Here is a 27,514-nt window from a genome sequence, read left to right on the forward strand (position 1 = left end):
TCTTTCGACCCGCCTGTTGATTTCTGCAAGGCGTCAGTGTCGTTGATGCCGAGATGTATGATTGGCGATGATTTGACTTCAATTTAGAACCATCATTGCGCAGTGGTAAAGTCGAGACGTGACAAGTCCGTTCAACCGCTAGCTGTGAGCGAGCTTTAGCTACGCTGCCGCTTGATTGACATGGGGAGCGGGTGGGGGAATCACCGAAATTCTCATGGGCGCAGATGCTAACATTGAACAAACCGCATGGCTGCAGCTCCGGACGTGACTCGCGATGCCGCGTTCCTTGAAGGCACGACATAAATATACTACGGTATCTGCATGTGACTTTTGGCTTGATTATCCAGTGAACCTCTGCTGTTGGCAGAAAATAGCGAAAATCCACAAATAACTAACGCCCTCCGAAAAGAGGTTTGTAAGATTTCAGCAAAGCAAGTAAAGCGGAAACCTTTATTCCGTTTGGATTGATTTGCTCTATTTGCAGCAGCCTGTCACAGCACGGACTTAGAAGAATCATCAGCAAATCATCAACACCGTGCATAAAGCTTGTACACAATTATGACCCGATGTTACATAAATGACTGCATTTAGTAATTAGAATATTCAGCGCAAACAAACCATCTGCATTTGTGTCCCGTCAAAGCTAACAAACTAGCGTAAGTAACGCCTGAGCAAAAACTGACGTGGCATCACACACAGGGCAAGCAAATCACTTTTCCTCAAACTGTATGAGTCACGAAAGAGCAATTAGTAGCCACATTGTCAGAATAGCAAAAGCATACTTCTCTATTTAACTTTGTGCAGAAGATGCGGTCATGGAGGACAAACGAAACGCCATCTCAAACGTAGAGTAAAAAACACTCAATTAATTAAACTTGACAACAACACCCATTGTCCATGAGAGGGCGACCCAGTAACACGTGTATTGTTTTGGCTTGCTTTCTAAAACTGAAAATAGGTGAGTTTTGGGGGGGTTCAGCAAAAAAATGTCAAAGGCGGGGATTTGCAAATAGGCACAGTTGCAAACAAGTTTATGCCATTACATTCCGCTTTATATTTTATGATCTTTGCTCTTTACATTTTACACTGCAATTTATTTGAGGCATTTGACAAAAATAAGTTGGGGTGTTTTTCGAGCTGAAACGGGTTGATGGCATTTCAATTCATATCCTGAAAAAATAAATCATACAAGTTAAATGAGTTACGAGCTTGGGTGATATGATTTAAACTTGCAAGACAAGGTGTAATTAATAACTTATTAATAATAATAATTAATTTAACACAGCCGTAGTTGGGCATTAATGACATGTTTGAACTCGCTTTGGGCCCCATATTTGTAGTACAAAAAAAAATACCAAGCCACCAAGAAAATGCATGAAAGGACACCCTGCACAAAAGTCAAATAAGTCATTTCTCAACGACTTCACATGAAGCCTTCCCTGCATCTTAGAGTGTAAGTGCAGCGCAAGGAAGTGGAGTCCAAATCCTCTTATAGTCACTTTGCCCCCCTCTATTATTCTATTGTGTTTGCATCAGTCACGCTACGGGTCACATCTGTTTTCTTTTCTTCTTCTTCTTACCGTTTTGAGCCGTGACGAAGGGCGGCATCAAGTTGCCCAGAAAGACCAGGAGCAGCATCACTGCACCAGGACGCATCCCGTCGTGGTCTCGCTCCAAAAATAAAAAATAAAAATAAAAATCCAAAGGCAGGGTGATGGAAGGGTGGGAGAGTGGGAAATGAATGATCTTGTGTCGATCACAAGCTCGACTAATGATAATAATGATGATGGTGGAGGTGAAGAGACGCGCGCAGCATGGCAGCAGATTCCTCGATTTGGCGTTGGACAGGGCGGAAAACAAAAGCCGATGAGTGGTTTTCTTGGAGGGAGGGAAAGAAAAAAAGGGGGCGCGATGGATGTTGCGGGAGCGACCGACGGCTCTCAGGGATGCCGATGTGCGGCCATCGGCGGCGGAAAAGCCTCGTCGGATTGCAGAGGAGGATGGAGGGAGTGAGGGAGGGGGGTGTCAGAGAGATTGTCCACAGCGTCGTTGGGAAGATTCAAAGATGCGCAAGCTGATGCGCATTGGCTCACCTCACTCCTGAGGACTTTTAAAAGGGCGCGTAATTACGCACGGACAATGCCGATTCCAATCTCCACCGCCTCCCAGTTTGTTGGTTATTTCACGCGGCGTGTAAGGTGCGCATCTTCCTTTTCTTTCTCCTTCATTTGATCGTGTTGCATTTGAGAGGAAGTGCGCGCCAGTGACCACGTGACTTCCTCTACTTATGGCCCGACTGTCTCTCGTGCAATATTAAAGCTGCAATTCGGTCGACAGAGTTGATGATGGCCTTCACCGAGACGCTCGCGTCCTTCCCAGTCGGCTGCCTTAATGATGATCATTATATCAGACGGAAAGGCTATTTTTTTTAAATGTACCTTATTATTTTTTAATGCCACCGAATGATTGTGCGTACACGCATATCCCCTTGAAAAGTTCAACATGGCCTCCTGGTTAATCCCCTCTCGTCTGCCCCTGTTATTGAATCTGCGCTGCTGCAAGTGCGACCTCATGTGGACAGTTTGGGGAAGTGTACACAGAAACAACCTTGATCAATTCTGATGGGAACGCGGTGTGCCAAATACATCCAAAAATAGATCGTGATTCTATTCCCATTCATTTGGATGGAATAAAATGACTTCGTTGCCTCTCTGAATTAGGGTGATAATTGCTCGATTCTTTTTTATTACAGTTAGTTTTTATTTTGCTTTGACTCTGTTTTCAGTTAGTTTTGATTCATTTTTAGAGCAGGTTGGTTCGTTTTTATTTTTTTTCAAAAATGTGTTCATAAATGTAAGTATTATTTTTGGTTTTCATTTCAATTTTTTTATGTTCTTTTTTTTGTAGTTGTTTCTTCAGTTTTCAAGAACTACCGTGACCTTGATTAAAACAAAATAAGTTTGTGAAATGAGGATCAACAGTTTTGAAGCAAAACTATTCTTAAGGCAGTTGTGAGTCAACTACATCCTTCATTAAAGAGACGAGACTCCGAGATGTGATTCCTCGTTGTCTTTGTGTTCCACTTTGCAGCCCTCACTGCAGTTTGTTTAAAAAGTACCCCCACCTGAAAACTGGCCCCGGCCAATGAGCAGTGGAGATGTCAGCGCCTCCTTTGTTCGAAACCAATGAGAGTGGAAGTGCGGCATGTTCCCCGAGGGGGAGAACTTAGGGCTGCCTGCGTTAATTACGCATCACTTAGCCGTTGCCAATGTGTTCACAACACAAGATCCTCTTTGAGGCTTTTTACTGCAACTCCATTTCTTGGAACCATCTAGTATGGAAAGTCAACAACAATGGCTTACCAGGCTCAAAGATGAACTTAGCAACAGTCCGCTGGTCTCTAACGTGGCATTCGGCTTCATCCTCACGGGACTGGAGAAGCTGGTGGAATTGGAGTTTGAGTGTCCGTGCAACCCGACATGGAATGGCGTGTTTTCGTCTGCCTTCTTCGTTATCCCAGCCGTCATGGCCTTCACCTTGATGCTCATCATCCAGGGGTGCCGCTGTGACGCGCAGTGTCGCCGGAGCGTGTCGCTCTCCAGCGTGGTGCCTGCCGTCGTCTGGCTCATTTTGCTCTTCCTGGATGGTCAGTATTTCGCCTGCGCAATGACAGACTGGGAGGGTCGATTTGTGCTGGTGGACAGGGCGGCCCCGCAAAAGTGGTGCGAGCCAATAACTGATGGAGGTGTCCCCCAGCAGGAGCTCATGCTGCGTTCGCAGCAGCTCTTTGTTTTCTCTCAGGTGAGTGGACTGAGGCCTTTGTTTACTGCATTTCATGCACGTTTACTCCGTGTAATCGCCCTTCCAGTCAGGAATTATTTTCAGAGTAATATCAAACTTATTGTGTTTGATTTTATGGTGTTCCACATGGCTCTGTTTTGGGCCCCCTGCTGTTTTAACGGTATTTGCTACTCTGCGGTTCCATCCAAGGAAAACATGGTATTTCATCCAACTGCTATGTAGATGTCACATTTATGTGCCGCTGAGTCAAAAGAATGCAGGCTATTTAACCACGTTTGTCCTGTCTAGAGGAATAGGACAAAAGGAAAACAGAAGTTATGGTTTTTGCTACCAGTGGCTAAACCTCTTACCTGATTTATGTTTAGTATAAGTATATAAGTCGCTGCAAGGTCAGTAGACCTTGTTTGTATACCGCAATCCGTGCGCGTTCACTCTGTACAATATCTCCTCTTTCTGGTAATGATGTCAGTCTTGATGATTCACATCCAGTGTTTATTGCAGTATGGTTGAAAATATTGCCACAACGGCGAGAGTCACATGCCACTCGATTATGTATTTCGTGTCACAGGTTCTAGGTATCATCCTGCTCATTGTCATCTGCGTGGGTCTTGTCGTGTACGTCATCAGGCAAAGCTGCCAACAAGAAGTGGAGGAGCTGCAAGATGCCAATGTCGCCGAGCTCACCGTCCTTAGAATGAGCTCTCTGCGGACCAGGACGTCTTGAGGTGCTTTGTAACAAACTGACCACGCACTGACCCCCACTATGCCCAAAAATTATCCCTCGCCAATTACGTGAAAAAAAAAGTTCTTAACTTGATTTATATCCAACCATGTTCTGTTTCAACACTGTTTTATTGTTGTTTTGTAATAAAAGAAATTATTTTTGTAGTCCACAGCCATCAAGGATTTTGTGCACATACTGTACGTGAGTTTCAATTTGGAAATGCATGACTTTTTTTTTTCCTTTTTGAGGGGAGGTCAATTTTGCAAATAGGAGGTGCACGAAATATATGGTAAGCTAAATAATTATGAGCGTGTTTGGTAAATGTGGCCATTTAAATTACAACAGGTATTTTGCACCGGAGAAATACAAATGAATTGTGGAGCAAAATTCCCTCTGTTTGCTGATAAGGGAAATATTCACTAACATCATCCGTCACTGCTGCACAAGCAACAACGTGTAAGTTGTTACATCAGCTTCATATATGTGAAGAGATGGTCAGACATTAACTCAACTTTATTTTGGTTATGCATTTAGTTGAGCAGACAATAAAAAAAGAGACGATAAGGAGATGAATTAGGGACCCTTGAGAAATTATTCGATTGTGAATGTGTTCGTACAGAAAACAAGTACTGGCTGGACAATGAGCGCAAAGCAGCAAATGTACAAATATGTCTTGTGACTGAGCAAGATTGTAGAACCTGCTCAAAGCGATGACTTGGCTTGCTTCGCTTTAACTACACTAATGATGGACCTATATGAATTTTAAGTCTTGAGTCTTAAATGTGACGGTACTTAGGACTTGCACAAACAGTGTATGACTTTATACGCTCCGGCAGTTCCGTGGATTACGCCAAATGTACAAAAACAATTTCCGCAACACTTAAATGTTACAGACTAGACTTGTGATCAGGTGAAATGTGCGGCTCATTGGTAACCAAGTAACTTTTAGGTAACTTTAATCATGTTTACGTTTTGTTTGCAGGCAGACTTTAGAACAAAGACAGCCAAAAAAAGTGCTCAGAGCACCGACAATGAGCAGCACGACAGAAGATAAGCAAAGGAGCACGTCCACGGAGTAGTAGACAAACCAGGGCAGCTGGTAGGACTCGGTCCTCAGGTGAGCTGCGCCCTTATGCCTCATGACAAACTCAATCCAGAAGAGGGCGCTGTCGAGCGGCAGGATGGGCTGATCTCTGTGCAGCCTGGACAGCCTTTGCATGTTGTTCTTATAGGACGGATCAGACAGGACTTCCTGTACGCCCTGGAAAAAGATATCACGATCCATGGTGGATATATCCACGCTTTTCCCCGCTCCTCTCATTCCGATCCGGAGCAGATTATCTCGTTGATCGAAAATGAGCGGTAGCCCGAGGATTGGAACTCCGTGGTACATGGCTTCCTGGACGCCGTTTGTCCCGCCGTGAGCAACAAAGAGCTTGATCTTGGGATGTCCCAGAAGGTCGTTCTGCGGCATCCAGTCTACCAGGAGAGTGTTGTTTCCCAAAGTGGAAGGTTTTGCCCCTTTATACCTCCAGATGACCTTCTGGGGGAGCTTGGCAAAAGCCGCGGCAATTTCGTCAGCTAGGTCGCTAGGGAGTTCCCCAATGAGAGTGCCCAGGGACATGATGATGACTCCGTGATCTCCAGAACTCTGGACAAACTCCTCCAGGTGCGCCGGTAGAGGCTTGGCAGGTTTACACTGGAAGCCCCCAATGTAGATGACGTTGGGCATGGTGGGGCGAGGAAACTCAAAGACAAAATCCACTCTCATGAGCCACAGGTCTGCTGCCTGGAACAGTGACTGATAGTTTTCACCAGGGTTTAAATACTTCTTAATCAGCCTTTCATAATGTGGGTTTATATACTTTGATATTTGATATTCCCCAAAGAGAAACGCCAAAGTGTTCACAACTCTTTCGAAAAAGCTCATCTTGTCAGAAAATTCCGTTCCCGTCATGGGCACGTACGACTGAGGGGACGGCGCGATCGCTAAATGGCCCTCGCCGTGGCTGGTCCATCTCACGTTAAAAACGAGGGGTAGCTTCAGGTAGTGGGCGAGAATAACACCGGCTGGCACTCCCGGATCCGTCAGAACAAGGTCATACTTGGCACTTTGGAGCGACTCCACCAAGGTTTTATTTTCAAAAATCCACTCGAGCAATTTGGCTGTTTTTTCGTGCATCTGTGAGGCCTTTTCACTTTGCTCCATTTCCAGTTTGAAACGAGTCCAGGCGGACTTCCCTTCCCGCTGGATGAGCAGCAGCTGCTCCACAAACTTCACAATGAAGTCCTTGCTGAAGCCTGACTCCACGTCAAGCGTGATGGCGTTGTAGAAAGGGGACGTTTCCTTGATGTACCAGCTGTCGTCCGTTCGCACCACATCGACCTGATGGCCTCTCGAGTGCAGTCCCTCGATAATGACTTTCATGTTCACCCAGTGGCTTCCGTCCAGGGGAAAAACGAGCACCTTGCCGCCATATGCAGAAGTCGCACAGAGAGCGGAAAACAAGAGGCCGACCCACGAGCGTAGCATCTTCACTCTACAATGAGGAAGACAGAAACTTTACTTAAGACACCCTCTGAACAACTCCGTTTGGTCTCGGATTCGCACGCTTTTTTTTTCCCAAACGGATGATCTCCCTTAAATTGAGAAAAGTGCAGTGTTTTCATTCCTTTCGCGAGGAATTATTACACTAGTCCAAGTTTTTTTTTGTTTCCTTCTTTTTTGCCCCCAATACTGGAAAAAATTATAATATGGAATAATATATGTCATGTCCCTTTAATTGGCTCTGTTAACTATTATAAAAATGGAACTTTGATCTCAATTATTCGACCGATCACTACGGCACCTGTCACCAACCTAGATAGAGTAATTGATGAACAGAAATGTTCCACCCGAAGGAGCCAATGCACAGTGGGTGAGAATTACAGAAGCAACTACATGCAAAACCTCCATAAAAACACCCAAACTCAAAACGTTTATAAAACGTCAATCGTTCATAATCATTTGGAACACAATGTACACTTGAATGCATCATGACCTTTAGCGTAACATGACAGAAGTATGACACACTCACATGCACATGACACGCAAACACACACCTGCGTGTGCATCAATTTAAGATGTGGCTTGTACAAAAGATCAATATTACCTCATTTGACATCTAATGTAGTTGCGTCTGTCAAGAGATTCCCTTCTACTGAGGAGGAATTGTTATTCCTTGCGGTTCCAGCACAGGCAGGACTTTGACGTTGTGGTATCATGCTCTTTAACACTCGGGTGCAGATAAGGATAGGTCAAAGGGGAAAACTCGCTTGTAAAGTTGAACTGCTGCACCTTCTATAGTGGTGCTTGGAATGCTTCGGTATGTCATTCGAAAAACTGCTAGATTGGGATGTGTCGGAAGCTGTAAAATGAGATCCCTGCCCAATGTGAAACATTTTCTTAAGTGGCGTACATACATATTGATTTTTACCATCTTTAACCTTTGGCGCTATGCTGGCTATTTGTGTCCATCTCACTTCCTGACCGTGTCAGATGGGTTGAAAATGTGGCCCAGCCTGACCAGGACCGTAATATCCCATTTGGATATGATCTAAAACACCCTGGAAACAGTCAGTCCTAAAAATGGGATTTGAAGAGGAATTTGATATGCCTGCAGTCTGAACGTAGCCCTTATAGCAATGGTAAAGCAATAAATCGCTTGCTCGTTCAAAATAATCAGCGTGGCGTTTGTTTTTCATGTCGTCTTGCGTTCATATCTCCTCTACAACTGTAAATCATTTCTTGTCCCGGAAATAATCGCTGTACATGTGCGGGTACCTGCCCGTTCTTGTGAAGTTGTGCACACGGGGGGCTCGGCAAAAAAATCGCAGGGGCCACCTTGATGAACAACCATTCGCGCGCACAATCACACCTAGGGACAATTTGGACAATTTAACCTGCCACGCATGTTTTTAGAATGTGAGAGGAAACCACAATACCCAGAGAAAACCCACACAGGCACGGGGAGAACATGCAAACTCCACACAGGAAGGACGGAGCCGGAATTGAACCTCAGATTTGTGAGGCGGGGACGCTAAGCAGTCGACCGCCCGAGTGTCTATTGTGCAGCAGTAAATGACATGCGTTACGTCTCATCAGATCCATCATGGATGGGATTTCAACCAATGTGTTGAAAATGTTGTTATAAAAGTGAAAGATATCAATATCCATCCATCCATCCATCTTCTACCGCTTATCCGGGGCCGGGTCGCGGGGGCAACAGCTTTAGCAGGGAAGCCCAGACTTCCCTCTCCCTAGCTACTTCTTCCAGCTCTCCCCGGGGGATCCCGAGGCGTTCCCAGGCCAGCTGGGTGACGTAGTCTCTCCAGCGTGTCCTGGGTCTTCCTCGGGGTCTCCTCCCGGTGGGACATGCCCGGAACACCTCACCAGGGAGGCGCTCAGGAGGCATCCGAATCAGATGCCCAAGCCACCTCATCTGGCTCCTCTCGATGTGGAGGAGAAGCGGCTCGACTCTGAGTCCCTCTCGGATGACCGAGCTCCTCACCTTATCTCTAAGGGAGAGCCCGGACACCCTGCGGAGAAAACTCATTTCGGCCGCTTGTATCCGGGATCTCGTTCTTTCGGTCACGACCCATAGCTCGTGACCATAGATGAGGGTTGGGACGTAGATCGACCGGTAAATTGAGAGCTTCGCCCTTTGGCTCAGCTCCTTCTTCACCACGACAGACCGATACAACGTCCGCATCACAGCAGATGCTGCACCGATCCGCCTGTCGATCTCCCGCTCCCTCCTGCCCCCACTCGTGAACAAGACCCCAAGATACTTGAACTCCTCCACTTGGGGCAAGATCTCCTCCCCGACCCGGAGGGGGCACTCCACCCTTTTCCGACTGAGGACCATGGTTTCAGATTTGGAGGTGCTGATTTTCATCCCAACCGCTTCACACTCGGCTGCGAAACGCTCCAGTGAGAGTTGGAGAGCCCCGTTTGAAGGAGCCAACAGCACCACATCATCTGCAAAAAGCAGGGATGCAATACTGAGGCCCCCAAAACGGACCCCTTCAACGCTTCGGCTGCGCCTAGAAATTCTGTCCATAAAAGTTATGAACAGAATCGGCGACAAAGGGCAGCCTTGGCGGAGTCCTACCCCCACTGGAAACGATTCCGACTTACTGCCGGCAATGCGAACCAAACTCTGACATCGGTGGTATAGTGACCGAACAGCCCGTATCAGGGGGTTCGGTACCCCATACCCACGAAGCACCCCCCACAGAACTCCCCGAGGGACACGGTCAAACGCCTTCTCCAAGTCCACAAAACACATGTAGACTGGTTGGGCGAATTCCCACATACCCTCAAGGACCCTGCTAAGGGTGTAGAGCTGGTCCACTGTTCCACGGCCGGGACGGAAACCACACTGCTCCTCCTCAATCTGAGGCTCGACTTCCTGACGGACCCTCCTCTCCAGCACTCCTGAATAGACTTTACCAGGGAGGCTGAGGAGTGTGATCCCTCTGTAGTTGGAACACACCCTCCGGTCCCCCTTTTTAAAAAGAGGGACTACCACCCCGGTCTGCCAATCCAGAGGCACTCTCCCTGTTGACCACGCGATGTTGCAGAGGCGTGTCAACCAGGACAGCCCCACAACATCCAGAGCCTTGAGGAACTCCGGGCGGATCTCATCCACCCCTGGGGCCCTGCCACCGAGGAGCTTTTTAACCACATCGGTGACTTCAACCACAGAGATAGGAGAGCCCACCTCAGAGTCCCCGGGCTCTGCTTCCTCCAAGGAAGGCGTGTTGGTGGAGTTGAGGAGGTCTTCGAAGTACTCTGCCCACCGGTTCACAACGTCCCGAGTCGAAGTCAGCAGCGCCCCATCCCCACTGTACACAGTGTTAGTGGTGCACTGCTTCCCCCTCCTGAGACGTCGGATGGTGGACCAGAATTTCCTCGAAGCCGTCCGGAAGTCGGCTTCCATGGCCTCACCGAACTCTTCCCACGTTCGGGTTTTTGCCTCGGCGACCACCGAAGCCGCGGTCCGCTTGGCCAGTCGATACCCGTCAGCTGCCTCTGGGGTCCCACAGGCCATAAAGGCTCGATAGGACTCCTTTTTCAGCTTGACGGCATCCCTTACTGCTGGTGTCTACCAGCGAGTACGGGGGTTGCCGCCACGACAGGCACCAACCACCTTACGGCCACAACTCAGATTGGCCGCCTCAACAATAGAGGCACGGAACATGGTCCACTCGGGCTCAATGTCCCCCGCCTCCCCCGGAACATGGGAAAAGCTCTGTCGAAGGTGGGAGTTGAAACTCCTTCTGACAGGGGATTCCGCCAGACGCTCCCAACAAACCCTCACGATACGTTTGGGTCTGCCAGCACGGACTGGCATCTTCCCCCACCATCGGAGCCTACTCACCACCAGGTGGTGATCAGTTGACAGCTCCGCCCCTCTCTTCACCCGAGTGTCCAGAACATGCGGCCGCAAATCCGATGATACAACTACAAAGTCGATCATCGAACTGCGGCCTAGGGTGTCCTGGTGCCAAGTGCACATATGGACACCCTTATGTTTGAACAAGGTGTTCGTTATGGACAATCCGTGGCGAGCACAGAAGTCCAATAACAAAACACCACTTGAGTTCTGATCGGGGGGGCCGTTCCTCCCAATCACGCCCCTCCAAGTCTCACTGTCATTGCCCACGTGAGCATTGAAGTCCCCCAGCAGAACAAGGGAGTCCCCAGCAGGAGTACTCTCCAGCACACCCTCCAAGGACTCCAAAAAGGGTGGGTATGCTGAGCTGCTGTTTGGTGCATATGCACAAACAACAGTCAGGACCCGTCCACCCACCCGAAGGCGGAGGGAGGCAACCCTCTCGTCTACCGGTGTGAACCCCAATGTACAGGCACTGAGCCGGGGGGCAATGAGTATGCCCACACCTGCTCTGCGCCTCTCACCGTGAGCAACTCCAGAGTGGAAGAGAGTCCAACCCCTCTCGAGAGAACTAGTACAAGAACCCAAGCTGTGTGTGGAGGCAAGTCCGACTATATCCAGTCGGAAATTCTCTGCCTCACACACCAGCTCGGGCTCCTTCCCTGCCAGAGAGGTGACATTCCATGTCCCAAGAGCTAGCTTCTGCAGCAGAGGATCGGACCGCCAGGGTCCCCGTCTTTGGCTGCCGCCCAGCTCACATAGCACCCGACCCCTTTGGCCCCTCTCATGGGTGGTGAGCCCATGGGAAGGGGGACCCACGTTGCCTCTTCGGGCTGTGCCCGGCCGGGCCCCATGGGTGTAGGCCCGGCCACCAGGCGCTTGCCAACGAGCCCCACCTCCAGGCCTGGCTCCAGAGTGGGGCCCCGGTGACCCGCGTCCGGGCAAGGGAAACCTTTGTCCATATATTGTAGTCATCATAAGGGTCTATGAGCCATGCTTTGTCTGGCCCCTCACCTAGAACCTGTTTGCCATGGGTGACCCTGCCAGGGGCATAAAGCCCCAGACAACTTACCTCCTAGGATCATTGGGACACGCAAACCCCTCCACCACGGTAAGGTGACGGCTCACGGAGGGGAGATATCAATATAGGGGGGTATTTTTCTGCGCGTATACGTTTTTCCAAGCCACCAATCAAGCCATATACTGTATGTCAAATTGAAGAGGCCTTCTTCAATGCCTCGCAAAAGTGATCAATACACTCGATCCAACCAGAAGTGTCGTTGTCCAGCAGTTTGAGCAACCGCTCTCTGTTTAGTCTTTGGAGACTTTCCTTCTTAAAGTGCTCTCAGAAGTACTTCCTTTTTGCTGCTTTGAAACATTTCCGTCTATTGTTTCAACATCCACTAACTTTTGCTACACCCTTTCGCTTTGAGAGGCTGCAGATGTGATTGAACACAATCGTAAATGCTAAAAATGGGATACCTAGTGCGTTGCCCCACAGTGTACGGATTTTTTTTTCTAGCTTACACTGTCCAGTTTATGGAATCAAAACCCTCTACCGTGAATCCAACTCTTTTCACATCAAATACAAAGTCCATCCATCCATTTTCTACCGCTTATCCGGGGTCGGGTCGCAGCAGCTTTAGGAGGGAAGCCCAGACTTCCCTCTCCCCAGCCACTTCTTCGAGCTCTTCCTGGCGGATCCCGAGGCGTTACCATGCCAGCTGGGTGACATAGTCTCTCCAGCGTGTCCTGGGTCGTCCTCGGGGTCTCCTGCCAGTGGGACATGCCCGGAACACCTCACCAGGGAGGCGTCCAGGAGGCATCCTAATTAGATGCCCGAGCCGCCTCATCTGGCTCCTCTCGATGTGGAGGAGAAGCGACTCTACTCTTAGCCCCTCCCGGATGACCGAGTTTCTCACCTTATCTCTAAGGGAGAGCCCGGACACCCTGCGGAGAAAACTCATTTCAGCCGCTCGTATCCGGGATCTCGTTCTTTCGGTCACGACCCATAGCTCTTGACCATAGATGAGGATTGATAATACAAAGTCGTAGCACAAAAATTGTAAACAAGACTTCCTGCTAGGTTGAATGAAACTAATGGCTAAGCCGTCTAAAGGGAACAACAACAGTCTCCTCAGGGGGACTTCCAACATTTTCTGGACTCCACCCTTGGCTGATAAAATGCGCAAAGCATTCAAGCCGCAAATTCTAAAAAATTCAATTTTTGTCCGTTTGAGGGGTTTCATAACCTGCGCGGCAGCATGTTGCACATCTGCCTCGCGGTTCTGAACTTCTGGGTCCAAATCTTGGCTACGGTCTCTGTGGAGTTTGCATGCTTTATCCGTGTTGCAATTGATTTCTCTCAGCGCTCTGTTTTTTCCCTACGTCCCCAAAACATGCACGTTAGGTGATTGATTTCAAGCGGGCTTTAGCAGAAGCATAATTAAGATAACCTGCAGTCAGTTGTTTTTTTTTTTCTCCGTTTTGTTTTTCAAAGAAGAGCCTCAGAACTGTGAGGCGAATGTGCTAGCTATCCCGCTGAGGACTACTCAAAGTTAAAGGAATACACAATTCACTTGTCCATTTCGTTTTATTAACAATGAACTTTTTATACTTTGTATGATAACTGCCCATGTTAAAATGTGTCTGAGAACATGACCGTGAAGAAATCAGAGGTTGCCCATTTAGCTCATCAATTAATGAGCCACATTTTAAAACCATGTCGACAAGAGTAAAGTGCGATGAATTGTAAGTCGCCTTACGTCCATTTAGAGTTTTTGAGTTGTGCTACAAGCAGATTAGTGGTCACAACGATTATAATGTGGAAATCAAATACCCCATGGCGACCAGCAGAAATCATTTCTTAAGTACAGACTAGAGTTTAAGGCTTTTTCTTTAGGGGGAGAGGTTCTCAAGAAAATTTGGGGAAAAATATGAAACAACATTCATGGTACCCACTTCATGTCAAGTGGAAGTGGTGTTTGACACCAAGTAAAAAATGACTTTTATGAGGGAACATGCAGGAAGTGATGACGCATATAAGTTGTGGAGTGATCATGTCGGCATCAAGGGAAATGCTACTTGTCGTCAAAGACAAGATCTCCACATCAGGTAAAATCATCTTAATCAATATTGCACAGGGGGTTTGCAACACACAAACAAATACAAAACACTTTAAAATTACAAACTTCCGTCACCGTTAAAAGTGATCCGGACCTTTCTCTGTATCATCTTTTTGTTTACCTCCCTGTTTTTTCCACCGTTAACCCCACGAAGTGCCTCACCAGCTTGTTGACCCACTAATGGAATCTTCCATCGTGTTGCTATCTGCTACTAAGGTGGCCAAGCATCAGCTGGTGGCAAATGCAAGCTACCCCGGTGCCTTCGAGGAAGGAGATTAGCATCTTGTGATGTTAAAGGAAGGACGAGGAAGTGAAAAATCGCAAGGAAGTCACTTTGTGAATGGTGAATAGGTGATTCACCGGACATATATGACAAAACTGTGTGATTTATTTACTCGCGTTTCATTTTCCTCTTACATAAAGCAGAGCACAAACATTTGATGGTGATCATAAAAGCTAAAAGCAGAGTCAGTGCAGCCCCAGACAGGAACAGATAGACGTCCACATTGTAGTAAGTGTACCAGGGCATCTTGTAGGACTCGGTCCTGAGGTGGGCCACGCCTTTGTGCCGTATGACAAATTCAATCCAGAAGAGGGCGTTCTCGAGCGGCGTGATGGGCTGATCTCTGTGCAGCCTCGAGAGCCTCTGCATGTTGTCCCTGTAGGATGGATTAGCAAGAACTTCCTGTATGGCCTTCAGGAAGTTGTCATCTTTGTCCACTGAGGCTAACGTGACCACCACGGCCGACCCTCTCTCTGTGAGACGCAGCAGGTTGTCATGCTGGTCAAAAAACAAGGGTATTCCCACCACGGGAATTCCGTGGTAAATTGCTTCCTGGAGGCCGTTTGTCCCGCCATGAGCCACAAAGAGTTTCATCTTGGGATGTCCGAGCAGATCGTTCTGCGGCATCCAGTCCACCAGGATAGTGTTGTTGCCCAGAGTGGAAGGTGGAGTGCCTTTGTACCTCCAGATCACCTTCTGGGGGAGCTTGGCGAAAGTCGCAGCGATTTCGTCGGCCAAGTCTGCAACGAGTTCATTCACAAACGTCCCCAGGGACATGAGGATGACTCCGTGCTCTCCAGAACTCTGGACAAACTCTTCCAGGTGGTCTGGTAAAGGCTTAGCAGGTTTACACTGGAAACCCCCCATGTAGATGAAGTTGGGCATGGTGGGGCGTGGAAACTCAAAGACAAAGTCCACTCTCATGAGCCACAGATCAGCGGAAAGAAGCAAATGCTGCATGTCTGTATCGGGTCCCAGATATTTGTCACATATTTTCTGGTATGTGTTCTTGAGGACCAGGTGATGTTGCGTATAGCTGACGAGAAATACAATCACGTTTTTGACTCTTTGAAAAAAGGTCATCTTGTTGGTATTACCAGTTCCCGTGATGGGAATGTATGATAGCGGCGACGGCGCGAATGCGAGGTGGCCTTCGGAAGCGATGATCCAGCGGACGTTGTATACCAGAGGGAGGTTCAAATATTTGGCCACAATGGCGCCCCCACCCCAGCAGGGGTCAGTGAGCAACAGGTCAAAATTGCTATCATTCAGTTTCCTCATCAGGTCTTGGTCCTCGAGAACTGCCGTCGCAAACTCACTCACCGTCTTGTGAGATTCCAGAAAAGCCCCAAACATGCCCACACTCATATGGAGAAATGTCACGAGAGGCAGGGAGCCCCTTTCATACTCGATGATTTCATAAATCAAGCCGGTGATGAAGTTTTGGTCCAGGGACCTTTCCACGGGAACGCTGATTGTGTTGTAGTAGGCAGCGGCGTCCTTGATGTACCACGTCTTGCTGGGCCGTACGATGGTCAGGTTGTGCCCGCGTGAGTGCAGCTCTCGAATAAGGATGTCCATGTTCACCCAGTGGCTGCCCTCAATTGGAAAGACCAGGATGTTGCCACCCTGACAGGCTCGAGGAAGCAAAATGAAGAGCAGCAAGGCGCTGCAGCAAAACATAGGCCTCATCTGCAATCAAAGAGCAAAGCAAGCTAAGACCCAATCAAATCCCAGCTCAACCAACTGTGGGCATAGTAACGTGTCAATCAGGCAAATCAATCACTCGTGTCATTATGCGTTGTGCCTGTGACTAGCTGGCCACAAGCTTCATATTAGTCATTACCCGTGGTAGCAATACGGTAATTGGTCAGCTTGTCTTTTCACACAGACATTGGCCAGCTACAAATAGCATGGGTTCAGTAAACATGAAGTTTAAACATCTATCCATCCTTAGTTAAGATAAATTGATTAACAAAAATAAGTTTAAAACAACAATAACCCCAAAAGAACCCTAGAAAGAAATGTAACGGAGTGCTAGCATCTGTTTCTGATGGGGAAATACATGTTCCACTATGAAAAAAAAAAGATCTGTGTTTCTCGAATTCTCAATCTCTCTGTGCGGACAGGTATCATACCAATGTTGTTACTCCCGGATAAAAATTGTATCCCCTGCTTGAGTTGACTTGCGGATGTTTTGATTTTAGTGCGTCAACGTATGTTTCAAATTTCCGATTGTTTCGGTGATCGTTGAAAGCACCCCGAGTCAACTCTCCAAACGCGAGTGTTTTCTTTTGCTTTTCCACGCAGTTCTTGATCGTTGCATGCAAGCACATTTATGAGGATATTTATAAGCACATTGTTCGTTCAAAATCTTGTTTATTAATCCGAAACTCCACAAAACACAAAAGTGTGTACTTCAAGTCTTCAAATAAAAACAATCAAGTAATGTCACACCGCTTTTTTAACTCGATGTATTCGAGCTCTGGCGGCAGTCGATACTTTTTCCCTCCACGGGTAAATTTTTTTTAAATAAAAACTTGTGCCATATAGAACGGTGGTTGGGGATCACTGCCTTTACCAAATCTACAGGGTGGGCTGTAATCCATAATACAATGACAAACTCGACTCGAGTGTTGGGCGGGTCATTTTTTATGTGTCGCAAATTGTTTTTATTAATGCAATACATGATACACTCAGGAGCATTTAATTTCCGTTTCTTTCCTGCATGTAACAACGCGTTACATAAATTGTAACGCTTGAGTCTCTTTTCGGCGAAGTGTACGTGATAAAACTGCGACAACGAAACTTTCCGCGTCCATTGTACACTAAAGCAAACCCCAAATGGACGCCACGGGAAACACGTCACTTACGTGTAAATGTTGCATACTTACGGCGCAGTTGTGTCGTTTTTCTTATCTTTCAGTCAAAACCGTGTTTTCCGTGCGACGTTCAACGTAGGTCCGGCAGCATGGGAGAAGACGGTTTCGCTCAACTGCGTGGGCACACATCGGAGGAGAGGAGAGGTCGATGAAAAGGGTGTGTATATACGGAGTTACTCATTTACCTGCACCATCTGAAATTTACAGGAAACATTACATAAGCGTGATATTCACGGCTGACGATACTGAGTCGTTTGCAGGTCGGGGGGGGGGGGGGTCAGTTGTATAGCTTTAGGCTGAAATGTGCGCAGCGTGCGTACGTGCGAGCGTGTGTGCGTGTTTGTGTGTGTGCGTGTGTGTGTATGCGTGTGTGTGCGCCTGTATTTCAGGGGGTAAGGGGGTGGTGCTTTCTAGATGCAAGAAATGAGGCAGGAAGAGGAGAGAAGCTGTGAGCATCGCTTCTCTATTCACTGATGTCACTCAGAAACAGGTATGCTTTCACGCTGCGTTCATGCTACTATGATGCTCATCTTATGGGTGTATTTTATTTATTTTTTTATGATTTTAAATGCAGCTCCTAAATGCAGCTTCCATCTTCCGCAGCAACAATGCCTGAGCGCTGTCTCTAAGACGATGCACAGAGCGAAGGGGGCAGCCGCCTCCTCTCTCACACTGCTGCTGTTGTTGCCGCTGCTGCACTGCTGCCACCTGTGCCACTCGCTGCGTAAGTTGCCCGGCGACACTACCAACGTCTCAATTAAATGCACAATACAGTGACGTGGTTGAACAGCGTCACGGTACGGAAAGAAGCCGCTTACCGATGTTACAGTAAGCCCATGCGGGAGACGGTGAGCGAGCACTGCCGTGATTATAAAAAAAAAAAAATTAAAAAAAATGATGAGAAATACAAATCCTCCCCTTAAAATATTTATAATTGCCGATATTGATCATAGATATAGCAATTTGCCGGCCTTACATACTGTACACTCACTTGCTCCACTTCCAAATCAAAGTTTTGATTGGCAGGGGAGGAATTATAATGCATGTTATTGATCCATATCAGTGTTATCAATATCATGAATTCAGTTCAGGATTTTTTTTTTTTGTTGTTTTAATAATAAAGCAGATAGCAGCAATGTCTCACCCTTAATTGGATTGCAGAGAGAACACCAAAATCAATTTGAGAGTCTCAGCCAGGCGGAACGACCCTAATAACAGGGGAGCTTGAAAAGATGATAAATGGGTGGACAACGGTCTCATTTATAAGGGGATTGCTTCTCCGCATCGATACCAGACATTGCAAAGTGAGATCCTATAAATTGAGTGAAAGAAAAAAAACTTTCATTCCAAGTGAGATTGATAGCTTGTATGTCTTTGTTTGTCACCTACACTAGGCAGGGACTGTGCGCTTACTCCGAGGCCACTTGAATCTCGTTTTGTTTTAAAAAAGTGAGGAGGTTCCATGTCAGCTCATTTCTTCATCTTGTCATGTTGCCTGATTCAAGAAAAATTCCGCGTTTCTTGATGCTGTTTTCATTCTCAGGTGTTCCTCAACTTTCCTCCTATGCAAAAGCCGAAGACAAGCTGTTCAAATACCTCTTTGGGAACTACCAGAAATGGGTCCGCCCGGTGGAATATCTGAACCAGAGCATCTACGTCAAGTTTGGACTGGCCATCTCCCAACTTGTTGATGTGGTGCGGATTCAACGTGCAATCGTTTTCAATGGTGTTGTCGTAAAAATTCAATCAGGGGTCATAAAATCGAGCTGCTGCTGTGTTTACCCATCCAGGATGAAAAGAATCAGCTGATGACCACCAATGTGTGGATGAAACAGGCAAGTGGATTAACATGAAAGGTGACCAGACGTCTGCTCCCCGCCCCCACCCACACACGCATCTTGTATCTCACGAAGATCGATGCTTTCATGTTATTTTACCATCCAGATTACACAAAATGTTTGTTGCCTGTCATGCAGGAGTGGACCGACATGAAGCTAAGGTGGGACCCCGACAACTACTTGGGCATCACCACTATACGAGTGCCCTCCGACAGGCTGTGGCTCCCAGACGTTGTGCTGTATGATAAGTATGCAACATGATGGATCAATCCTACGCTAGACATCCAGTGCATCCGGAAAGTATTCACAGCACATTAAACGGTTTGTTGTTGGTGAACATTTTCACTCCAAATTCTACACTCAGTTCAGACGGTCGTTTCGAGGGCACAGTGACCAAGGCAGTGGTAAAATACGACGGCACCATATTGTGGACTCCGCCTGCCAACTACAAGTCCGCCTGCACCATCGATGTCACCTTCTTCCCATTTGACCTGCAGAACTGCTCCATGAAATTTGGCTCGTGGACCTACGACGGCTCTCAGGTGATTATTTGATTCAGAAAAGAATGTGACATAAGCGTGAGGTTGCAAGCGTGTATAATGCTGCAGTAAAAAAATAAATAAATAGCAATTGTCAAGCAACAAGAGAACCTCAGTCGTTTGTTAACTTGTGCTTTTTAATTGCTACTCCCCGAAGCAAATGCATACATGTGGCGAAGACTCTCCAGAACTTCCGCTAACAAGTCAACAAACTAAAGATTTCTCGTGTCTTTGTCACGGTGTTTTTTGCATTGAAATAAGATTAAAAAAGTGGAGGTCGTCTTATATTCGCGGTCTAGACACTCACGACGCTAGATGGCGCCAGATACCATTGAAGCGAATGCTGAACTTGACTCCCCAGGCCAAAGTGAACCCCTGTCACAAAGAATAAAAATAAAAATAACGGTAGCTCGAAGAGGAAAAATAAAAACTAGCAGTAAGAAAGAAAAGAGAAGAAAATAATAGAGGAGATAACAGAAAATGGAGAAATGTAGCAACAATCTGCAGAAAAGTGGGTCAAAGATCGGCCAGGTTAACCGGCAGCTGAGGAGAAGTTATGATGTAATTTATATTTCAAAAACCAGAAGCCATTCATTTAAGAATGTGATTGCACTTTAGTTTACATATTTAAATGTTCAAATATTAAGATTTGAATGAGGCAAAATAACATGTGTTTTCTCTCAAATATATTGTTATAATAATTTCCCAGTGTGGGACAAATAAAGGATATCTTATCTTATTTGTTTCACATGTACTGTAATTATTTTCAGTATAAAAATTGATTTGATGTTCAAAAAGTCTTTTTTCAAACTTGTGTCTTGAAAAAAAAGAGGCGGTCGTCTTATAATCAGGGCCGTCTTATATTCGGACCAATACGGTACTCGACACCAAATGTTTTTGTCAGCCTGTGCTTTGGCGCCATTCTGTGGTGCCATGAGGTACTTTAGGAAAAAAGTTCGAGATCGTTTCCACAGAAAAAAAAAACTTAAATGGCGAACCGCGGTTCACTGCATCTCAAAATTGAGGCGTCGACATCAGTCGCGTGACGTCCACGTGATCTTTCTTCAGGTCGACGTCATTCTGGAGGACTTCCACGTGGATAGGCAGGACTATTTTGACAATGGCGAATGGGAGATTGTGAAGGCCACAGGCAGCCGTGGTCTGAGGGTGGATGGCGGCGTCTCATATCCCACCATCACCTACTTCTTCATCATCCGCCGGCTGCCCCTCTTCTACACCCTCTTCCTCATCATCCCCTGCATCGGCTTGTCCTTCCTCACCATCCTCGTCTTCTACTTGCCCTCCAACTGCGGCGAAAAGATCTCCCTGTGCACCTCAGTGCTGGTGTCGCTCACTGTCTTCCTGCTGGTCATCGAGGAGATCATCCCTTCCTCGTCGAAGGCCATCCCTCTCATCGGCGAGTATCTGGTCTTCACCATGATATTCGTCACGCTATCCATCGTCATCACCGTCTTCACCATTAACGTCCACCACCGCTCCCCCTCGACGCATAACGGCATGGCGCCGTGGGTGCGCAGGATATTCCTGCATCGGCTGCCCAAGGTGCTATGCATGCGCGGCCACGTGGACCGCTACGGCACAGCGGGAGCGGCACACACGGGACGGGTGCTGGGATTGGGATTGATGAAGGACTGTACGACTGAGCACGGCCCCTCTCACGCCAGGCACAACATCCAAGCTGCGCTGGATTCCATCCGCTACATAACTATGCATGTGGTGAAAGAAAATGAGGTCAGAGAGGTGAGTCTGTTATTTGATCTGCATCTATTTTACATACTATGAAAGCACAGTTATTTTTAAAACTAGATAGACCCCCCACACATGGTGATGAAAAAAAAATATATATATATGTCTTCTAAGGTCATGCACTCTTCGCATATCAATGAGAGGCTCTGAGGCTATGGGTCATCGACAATGGCTAAGTGCAGTGTGCACATTGTACATGCATGTACAGAGGTCAGCGCTTCGTTGTTTAATGTGGAGGCAACAATCCGCGTCCGTGACACAAAGACAGTGACAAGCGCCAACTTTCTGGAAATGCCATCCGGCATTTGAAGATCCGTGCAAAGGTCGGATGCAAAATTGACGATTCTTTTGCTCAGAGCCATCAATGCTGAGAACCCAATATCTGACACTTGAGCTTGCCCATACAATCCCCAAGCTCCGCGCAAGTATGTGGATGCACTGCTCCTCTGTTCTGTATAAAAACTCTACAGTTGATATGGCAACAGTGAATTCCTCCTGCCATTTGTATGCAGACGGCGTCGAGCAAACCTTGATGCCAAAACTCTTCAAAGAATGCCTGCATGACGGAGCTCAATTAATGGTTCCGCCTTCATTCTGCGAAACTAAAAATCATAGCTAATGTGAAAATAGCAAAAATATTGTGGGGTTATTAATGACCTCAGCTATTTGTAAGTTCACCTGATGGATTAAACCAATGCAGCTGCTGTGGGAATGGCTGCTTATAAATAAAATGACCGTCAAAGTACAAAAACAAGAGTATCCAGAAAAATTCCCCCGTTCGTTCATGATGTCACAGCTGCAAAACGGCACCGCCATTTTTCCCGAAGTTTTCTCTCACTGAACTTGTTGTCTGCCGACAATCTGCGCCCGCAGTTATGGCTGTTTTATACCCATGTCCTGCAAGAAATTATCAAAAGGAATGAGAGCAGGAGTACAGAAGATTACTTTGGGTAATACTGTCGTACATTTACTGAGACCCGGAGTGATGTAGTGAAACGTGCTGATGACGACCGAGGCCAGTCATCAACATCTCAGTTTTGTCAGGGTTCAAAAGCAAAAAAAAAATGGACATAAAAAAAATCAACAAAACTAATGCTATTGTTGCGTATAATGTCACGAAACAGAGGCATGTAGATTATAAACAATAGAGGGCCAAGTACTGAACCCCTGTGGGAGTCTTCATGTAGCATTACAAAAGTCAGAAATCAAGTCTTTGGACCCTGAAATTCATTTCACAATGGGTCTTTGAGAATGTGGGGGGAAGTCAGAGTACCCGGAGAAAACACACACGAGCACCAGAACAAAACAGTTAATTGCATTTTATGTGTTTCTTTTTGGGGTGTGGGGCCTGCAGGTGGTACAGGACTGGAAGTTTGTTGCTCAGGTTCTGGATCGAATGTTTCTCTGGGCGTTCCTGTTGGTGTCTGTCCTGGGCTCAGCTCTCCTCTTCATCCCGGTTATCTACAAATGGGCCAGCATTATCGTTCCCAAACATTTTGGAGGTGCCCTTTGAGGGTTTGTTGACATGGAAGTGAGGCACATCAGTGACTAAAGTCCAGATTACGCTATGTCGGTAGCGTGAAGTATCGAGTGTTACTACAGTACAACACAAATAAAGTAAAAATCCAAAAGAGGTGATAAATTTACCTGGCAAGCAGAAATGTCGCAAATTTGTCAGTGCTTCTGAATCAGTGGTTCGCAAACGAGGAATGGACATGTTCATGTTCTAATGTACTATTGTCAAGTTTACTGATAGCAACATTTTGACAAAAAAAATGTTTTGTTTTTTGGGAATTGCAGACTTCCCCTTTGAGATGAAAGTGCAACTGGTAAACTCAAGCATGTTTTGTTGGACTTTGCCCCTTTTCAGCCAGCACTGGGATTATTCTCCTCTGTAGCACAAAACAAGCTCCGTTTCTTGTCGTGTGTTCATGCACGAACCTGCAGCTGAGTGATGCCACGCATCCGTACCAACATGTTCCTTGAAGCGTCTGTGTGAAGAGACTGCGGAGAAACATCACCCCGGGCAGTCAGTGTGAGCGCATTTTAATTGCAGCGCTAAAAGGTACTACACCTCGAATCACCAGATCATTAACTACAAAATTACACACAGCTGAACGCTCTATTGGGTGAAAGATTAAATTATTAATCATTAGTTAAAAATGAGTTTGTTATTTATTCGTAGAATGTGTTTGTACGCGCCTTCAGATTTTTCCTATGATCCGTGTAGTGAAACGGAATTACGTTTGGAAGCTAAATACGTGGGCAAGCAGTCTGCCTCACAATTCAAAGATCTGGGGTTCGGATCTTGCCTTTGGCCTTCCTGTGTTGTGTCTTTCTGCGCATGGGTTTTCCGTGAGTACCCCAACTTACTCCCACATGCAAAAATTGTGTGTGTTATTTTCATTAAAGATTCAAAATAGTGCACAGGTGTAAGTGTGGTGATTTGTCTCTATGTGCCCAGCGATTGTCAGACTAGTCCAGGGTGACCTGCACCTTTTACCCAAAGTCAGCTCCAGTTGAGACACATTCCGGTGAATGAGGACAAGGGCTACAGAATAAAACGATAAACAAAACGTGAAATAATCTCTTCAAGATTTGGGCCATGTACCTCTTGACAGAGTAAGCAACCATATTTGGTAACTTAAACTTGAGCCAAAATGGATGCCCGACACCTTTCAGTTAAGGTAGCAGAACCATGTGATTTTTTTACCTGCCATGTAAATCGACGTTTCTAATATAAATTGTTAATTGAATAGATGTCAAATTTCAAAATATATACGATTTTGCATTTATAACCAGCCGTTGAGAGCAACTACGCTACAACGTGGCCCATGATGAAAGCACATCCCTGACCTCGAGACTTAAATGAACACCAATGTGGAAGGTAACAGGAGTACCGGGAGAAAAACCCACAGAACCGAAATTCCAACCCTGAACCTCTAAACTGTGAGCCGGACGCATGACGTATGTCCCAATTCAGCCGTGCACAGTGTAGTTACTTCAAAATAAAATAGGAAATAAAACTCAGTCACATGTACAATGAAAAGTGAAAACAGATGTGACTCTGGCTGAAACGGATCAGCATTCCAGAAGAGGGGAGACAAAACAGCTATTGTTCGCTTATTTTCTCGTCGTGTGTCTACACTTGAGGAATCCAATATGGTGTGTATGATCTCGGCTGCTCCGTATCTATAAGGTATGTTTACAATCTGACTCTTGAAAATAAAAGTAAAATCGGAGCTCATGTTGTTTTCTTCTTCAGGTTCACGATGCCCCTGCATGGAAACTGGCTTTTCTTTCGAGCATCCTTTGTGTTGTTGTTGTCGTCATGGAGAGCTTGTTACTGTGGCAAGATTCTAGTGGTCCCATTCGAGGGCAGCCACTGGGTGAACATGGAGGTCCTGATTAAAGCGCTCCATTCTCACGGACACTCCGTGGACGTGATTCGGACCGACAAGAGCTGGTACATCAAGGACGGCATGCCGCACTACAGCCCCATCACGGTGTCCGTCACCGAAGCGTTCGACCCGGCCTTTGTCGACTCCCTGTTGAAAACGACTTTTGCTCTGGAGCGGGAGGGAAGCTCAGTGATGAACTTTGTGCGTCTGCAGCTTCAAATGTTTGAAGCTATGTTCGGTACGGGCAAGATCATGTGCACATTGACCAGTGCCATATTACAAGACGACAATTTAATGGCTCGTCTGAAGGAGCGTCGGTATGACCTGCTCCTCACTGACCCCGCTTTGGGCACGGGTGTCATTTTGGCTCATGCTCTACAGTTACCTTTGGTTTATAATGTGCGCTGGGTGATGTGCAAGGAGGGACATCTGGTCTTGGCGCCTTCGCCTTTGTCTTACGTTCCCATGACTGGCTCTCGACTGTCTGATAAGATGACTTTTCTTCAGAGGATCAAGAATCTTGTTTACTTTGTCAGCGGGGAAGCTCTGTACACCTTTACCATCATACCGCAATATCAGGCTGTTTGCAACCAGTTCTTTGGCCCAGAGGTGAGATATGATGAACTTCTTCAAAAAGCAGACGTGTGGCTCATGAGAGCAGATTTTGTCTTTGAGTTTCCTCGCCCTACCATGCCCAACGTCATCTACATAGGAGGTTTCCAATGTAAGCCTGCAGAACCTCTTCCCAACCACCTGGAGGAATTTGTGCAGAGTTCTGGACAACACGGAGTCATCATCATGTCTTTGGGGACTCTCATTGGGGAACTTCCAAGCTACTTCGCTGATGAAATTGCGGCGGCTTTCGCTAAGCTCCCCCAGAAGGTCATCTGGAGCTACAGAGGAACAAAACCTTCCACTTTGGACACCAACACTCTCATAGTAGATTGGATGCCGCAGAACGACCTCCTGGGACATCACAAAGTGAAGCTCTTCGTGGCTCATGGTGGGACGAACGGTGTCCAAGAAGCGATTTACCACGGCATTCCAGTAGTGGGAATACCCTTCTTTTTTGACCAGCATGACAACCTTTTGCGCCTCACGGAGAGAGGAGCGGCTGTGGTGGTCACGTTAGCCTCGATGGATAAAGATGACAGCTTCCTTAAGGCCCTACAGGAAGTTCTTACCAATCCGTCCTACAGTAACAGCATGCAGAGACTGTCCAGGCTGCACAGAGATCAGCCCATCCCGCCGCTCGACAGCGCCCTCTTCTGGATTGAGTTTGTCATGAGGCACAAGGGCGCAGCTCACCTGAGGACCGAGTCCTACAAGCTGCCGTGGTACGCCTACTACAATGTGGACATTGTCGTTACTTTCTTTACAACGGCAGCAGTGATGTTTTTGCTTCCGGTTGTGTTTTTGAGGACACATGTCTTCAAAACAAATCGAAAATGAGCTGCTGCTTTGCCCTACGGTATTATGAGCAATCACACAATTTAGTGATGTGTCTCTCCAAATTGTTGATGATAATATCAATAATTGTATGTTAGATTGTCAAAACCTTTGTAGTGTGTGTGTGTGTGTGTGTGTGCGTGTGTGTGTGTGTTTGAAATATTATATTGACATGCGACAACTAATGATAGCTCTCTGAAGGGTTTACTCATCACAAGGCCTATAGGAAGATCTGCCTGCATGGCGAAGGAAAGCCCCTCAAGTCGGGATCGTTTTGTCAAAAGACAGTCAAACAAAACCAACGAAAACTTAGATCTGCGACCAGCTTCTTCACCGATGACCGAACCAAAGAAACTTTGTAGCTGGTACTGGCAGGTTGCATGGATCTGGATCCTCTGTGGATGAAAATGCACTGGAGCACTGCACCATTCTTATTTACTGACTGATAAGAAAGAGTTCCTGTATCCACGACAGGCATTAAAGAGTTTGGCATTGTGTAATGAATTGAAATTCAACAGTTGGGAGGTGTTTTGGGCTCAATTCGTGTTGTCATGTAAGTACTAGCCATTCATTAAAAATGAAGCAACCAACTGTCTAATCACTTCACTTAATAGTTGGATCTGGAACTTCTGGGCTTCACCAGTCCCGTACTGAGCCAGTTTGACCATTGAGGGCAAAAGTGAGCAAGCTTTTTTGAAAAAGACAAATGGTCCATGCCAGAGGGCTCCAACAACCAGACACCGGCTAACTTTGAATGACATATTTCATTTTCATTTAATTATAAAAATCGAAGAATAATGAAATTATTTAATTGCCATATAATTATAAATAATATGGAATTATATGTATTTCTACATCAGTAACCAATACTGACATGTTATGAAAAAATATTTTCATAGAGTATTAAAAAATACACATCATCTGTTGTTTGTTTAGTTGACATGTTTTATTGTGTACAATAAACTGAACAAAAATACCAATTATTAAATGAGAAAATGAAAAGGAATAATTCATTCAATCATTCATTCATTTTCCTAACCGCTTGATCCTCACTAGGGTCGCGGGGGGTGCTGGAGCCTATCCCAGCTGTCTCCGGGCAGTAGGCGGGGGACACCCTGAATCGGTTGACAGCCAATCGCAGGGTACACAGAGACGAACAACCATTCGCACTCACACTCACACCTAGGGACAATTTAGAGTGTTCAATCAACCTGCCATGCATATTTTTGGAATGTGGGAGGAAACCGGAGCACCCGGAGAAAACC

The 27,514-nt window shown here is 46.5% G+C and overlaps 6 protein-coding genes across 14 annotated transcripts in view; 3 read left to right on the forward strand and 3 right to left on the reverse strand.

Moving 5' to 3' along the window:
• Positions 1–2,199, reverse strand: part of nptnb (neuroplastin b) — a 32,806-nt gene extending 30,607 nt beyond the window's left edge. For all 4 annotated transcript variants that reach the window (XR_007962224.1, XR_007962223.1, XM_052064243.1 and 1 more), the window contains exon 1: positions 1,581–2,199. Coding sequence is in view for 2 of the 4 variants with exons in the window: in XM_052064243.1 (XP_051920203.1) it covers positions 1,581–1,656 (76 nt within the window). In the remaining 2 variants the exon portion in view is untranslated. The remainder of the gene's footprint in view (positions 1–1,580) is intronic.
• Positions 2,098–5,647, forward strand: LOC127599973 (calcium homeostasis modulator protein 6). 2 transcript variants are annotated; one of them, XM_052064247.1, is made up of 3 exons: positions 2,098–2,198; positions 3,091–3,801; positions 4,370–4,916. In XM_052064247.1, exons 2-3 carry the CDS (start codon positions 3,337–3,339, stop codon positions 4,523–4,525), a joined length of 621 nt encoding a protein of 206 aa, XP_051920207.1. In that variant the 5' UTR covers positions 2,098–2,198; positions 3,091–3,336; the 3' UTR covers positions 4,526–4,916. The 2 variants fall into 2 exon arrangements, with proteins under 2 accessions (XP_051920207.1, XP_051920206.1); XM_052064246.1 differs by lacking the exon at positions 2,098–2,198 and adding an exon at positions 5,508–5,647 and having other exon boundaries at positions 2,248–3,801; positions 4,370–4,526.
• LOC127599970 (UDP-glucuronosyltransferase 2C1-like) lies at positions 5,025–8,242 on the reverse strand. 2 transcript variants are annotated; one of them, XM_052064241.1, is made up of 2 exons: positions 7,678–8,242; positions 5,025–7,065 (listed from the first exon to the last, which is right to left on the reverse strand). In XM_052064241.1, the coding sequence occupies exons 1-2, from the start codon at positions 7,680–7,682 to the stop codon at positions 5,481–5,483; spliced, it is 1,590 nt and encodes a 529-aa protein (XP_051920201.1). In that variant the 5' UTR covers positions 7,683–8,242; the 3' UTR covers positions 5,025–5,480. The 2 variants fall into 2 exon arrangements, with proteins under 2 accessions (XP_051920201.1, XP_051920202.1); XM_052064242.1 differs by having other exon boundaries at positions 5,025–7,566; positions 7,609–8,242.
• A 5,297-nt stretch (positions 8,243–13,539) lies between these two features.
• On the reverse strand, positions 13,540–17,436 carry LOC127599163 (UDP-glucuronosyltransferase 2A2-like). Of its 2 annotated transcripts, none has more exons than XM_052062885.1 (2): positions 17,268–17,436; positions 13,540–16,065 (listed from the first exon to the last, which is right to left on the reverse strand). In XM_052062885.1, the coding sequence occupies exon 2, from the start codon at positions 16,063–16,065 to the stop codon at positions 14,482–14,484; it is 1,584 nt and encodes a 527-aa protein (XP_051918845.1). In that variant the 5' UTR covers positions 17,268–17,436; the 3' UTR covers positions 13,540–14,481. The 2 variants fall into 2 exon arrangements, with proteins under 2 accessions (XP_051918845.1, XP_051918844.1); XM_052062884.1 differs by having other exon boundaries at positions 17,247–17,436.
• A 285-nt stretch (positions 17,437–17,721) lies between these two features.
• Positions 17,722–23,824, forward strand: chrna5 (cholinergic receptor, nicotinic, alpha 5). The gene is made up of 8 exons (XM_052062878.1): positions 17,722–17,745; positions 17,859–17,979; positions 18,799–18,950; positions 19,046–19,090; positions 19,232–19,341; positions 19,458–19,635; positions 20,701–21,393; positions 22,754–23,824. The coding sequence occupies exons 2-8, from the start codon at positions 17,889–17,891 to the stop codon at positions 22,910–22,912; spliced, it is 1,428 nt and encodes a 475-aa protein (XP_051918838.1). The 5' UTR covers positions 17,722–17,745; positions 17,859–17,888; the 3' UTR covers positions 22,913–23,824.
• Positions 23,355–26,389, forward strand: LOC127599164 (UDP-glucuronosyltransferase 2C1-like). 3 transcript variants are annotated; one of them, XM_052062887.1, is made up of 2 exons: positions 23,355–23,464; positions 24,665–26,389. In XM_052062887.1, the coding sequence occupies exon 2, from the start codon at positions 24,672–24,674 to the stop codon at positions 26,250–26,252; it is 1,581 nt and encodes a 526-aa protein (XP_051918847.1). In that variant the 5' UTR covers positions 23,355–23,464; positions 24,665–24,671; the 3' UTR covers positions 26,253–26,389. The 3 variants fall into 3 exon arrangements, with proteins under 3 accessions (XP_051918847.1, XP_051918848.1, XP_051918849.1); XM_052062888.1 differs by having other exon boundaries at positions 23,366–23,434; XM_052062889.1 differs by lacking the exon at positions 23,355–23,464 and adding an exon at positions 24,527–24,598.
• The last annotated feature ends 1,125 nt before the right edge of the window (positions 26,390–27,514 follow it).

Source organism: Hippocampus zosterae, chromosome 4 (assembly GCF_025434085.1).
Source record: "Hippocampus zosterae strain Florida chromosome 4, ASM2543408v3, whole genome shotgun sequence".
Classification (NCBI taxonomy): Eukaryota; Metazoa; Chordata; class Actinopteri; order Syngnathiformes; family Syngnathidae; genus Hippocampus; species Hippocampus zosterae.

What these genes read in the sequence shown, in the direction of transcription:
- LOC127599164 (XM_052062887.1), top strand. Translation starts at nt 24,672, where the DNA reads ATGCCCCTGCATGGAAACTGGCTTTTCTTTCGAGCATCCTTTGTGTTG.
- chrna5 (XM_052062878.1), top strand. Translation starts at nt 17,889, where the DNA reads ATGCACAGAGCGAAGGGGGCAGCCGCCTCCTCTCTCACACTGCTGCTG. An exon ending in CCAATGTGTGGATGAAACAG is followed by an intron (nt 19,091 to 19,231) that starts GCAAGTGGATTA and finishes CCTGTCATGCAG; the next exon opens with GAGTGGACCGACATGAAGCT. An exon ending in GGACCTACGACGGCTCTCAG is followed by an intron (nt 19,636 to 20,700) that starts GTGATTATTTGA and finishes ATCTTTCTTCAG; the next exon opens with GTCGACGTCATTCTGGAGGA.
- LOC127599973 (XM_052064247.1), top strand. Translation starts at nt 3,337, where the DNA reads ATGGAAAGTCAACAACAATGGCTTACCAGGCTCAAAGATGAACTTAGC. An exon ending in AGCTCTTTGTTTTCTCTCAG is followed by an intron (nt 3,802 to 4,369) that starts GTGAGTGGACTG and finishes TTCGTGTCACAG; the next exon opens with GTTCTAGGTATCATCCTGCT.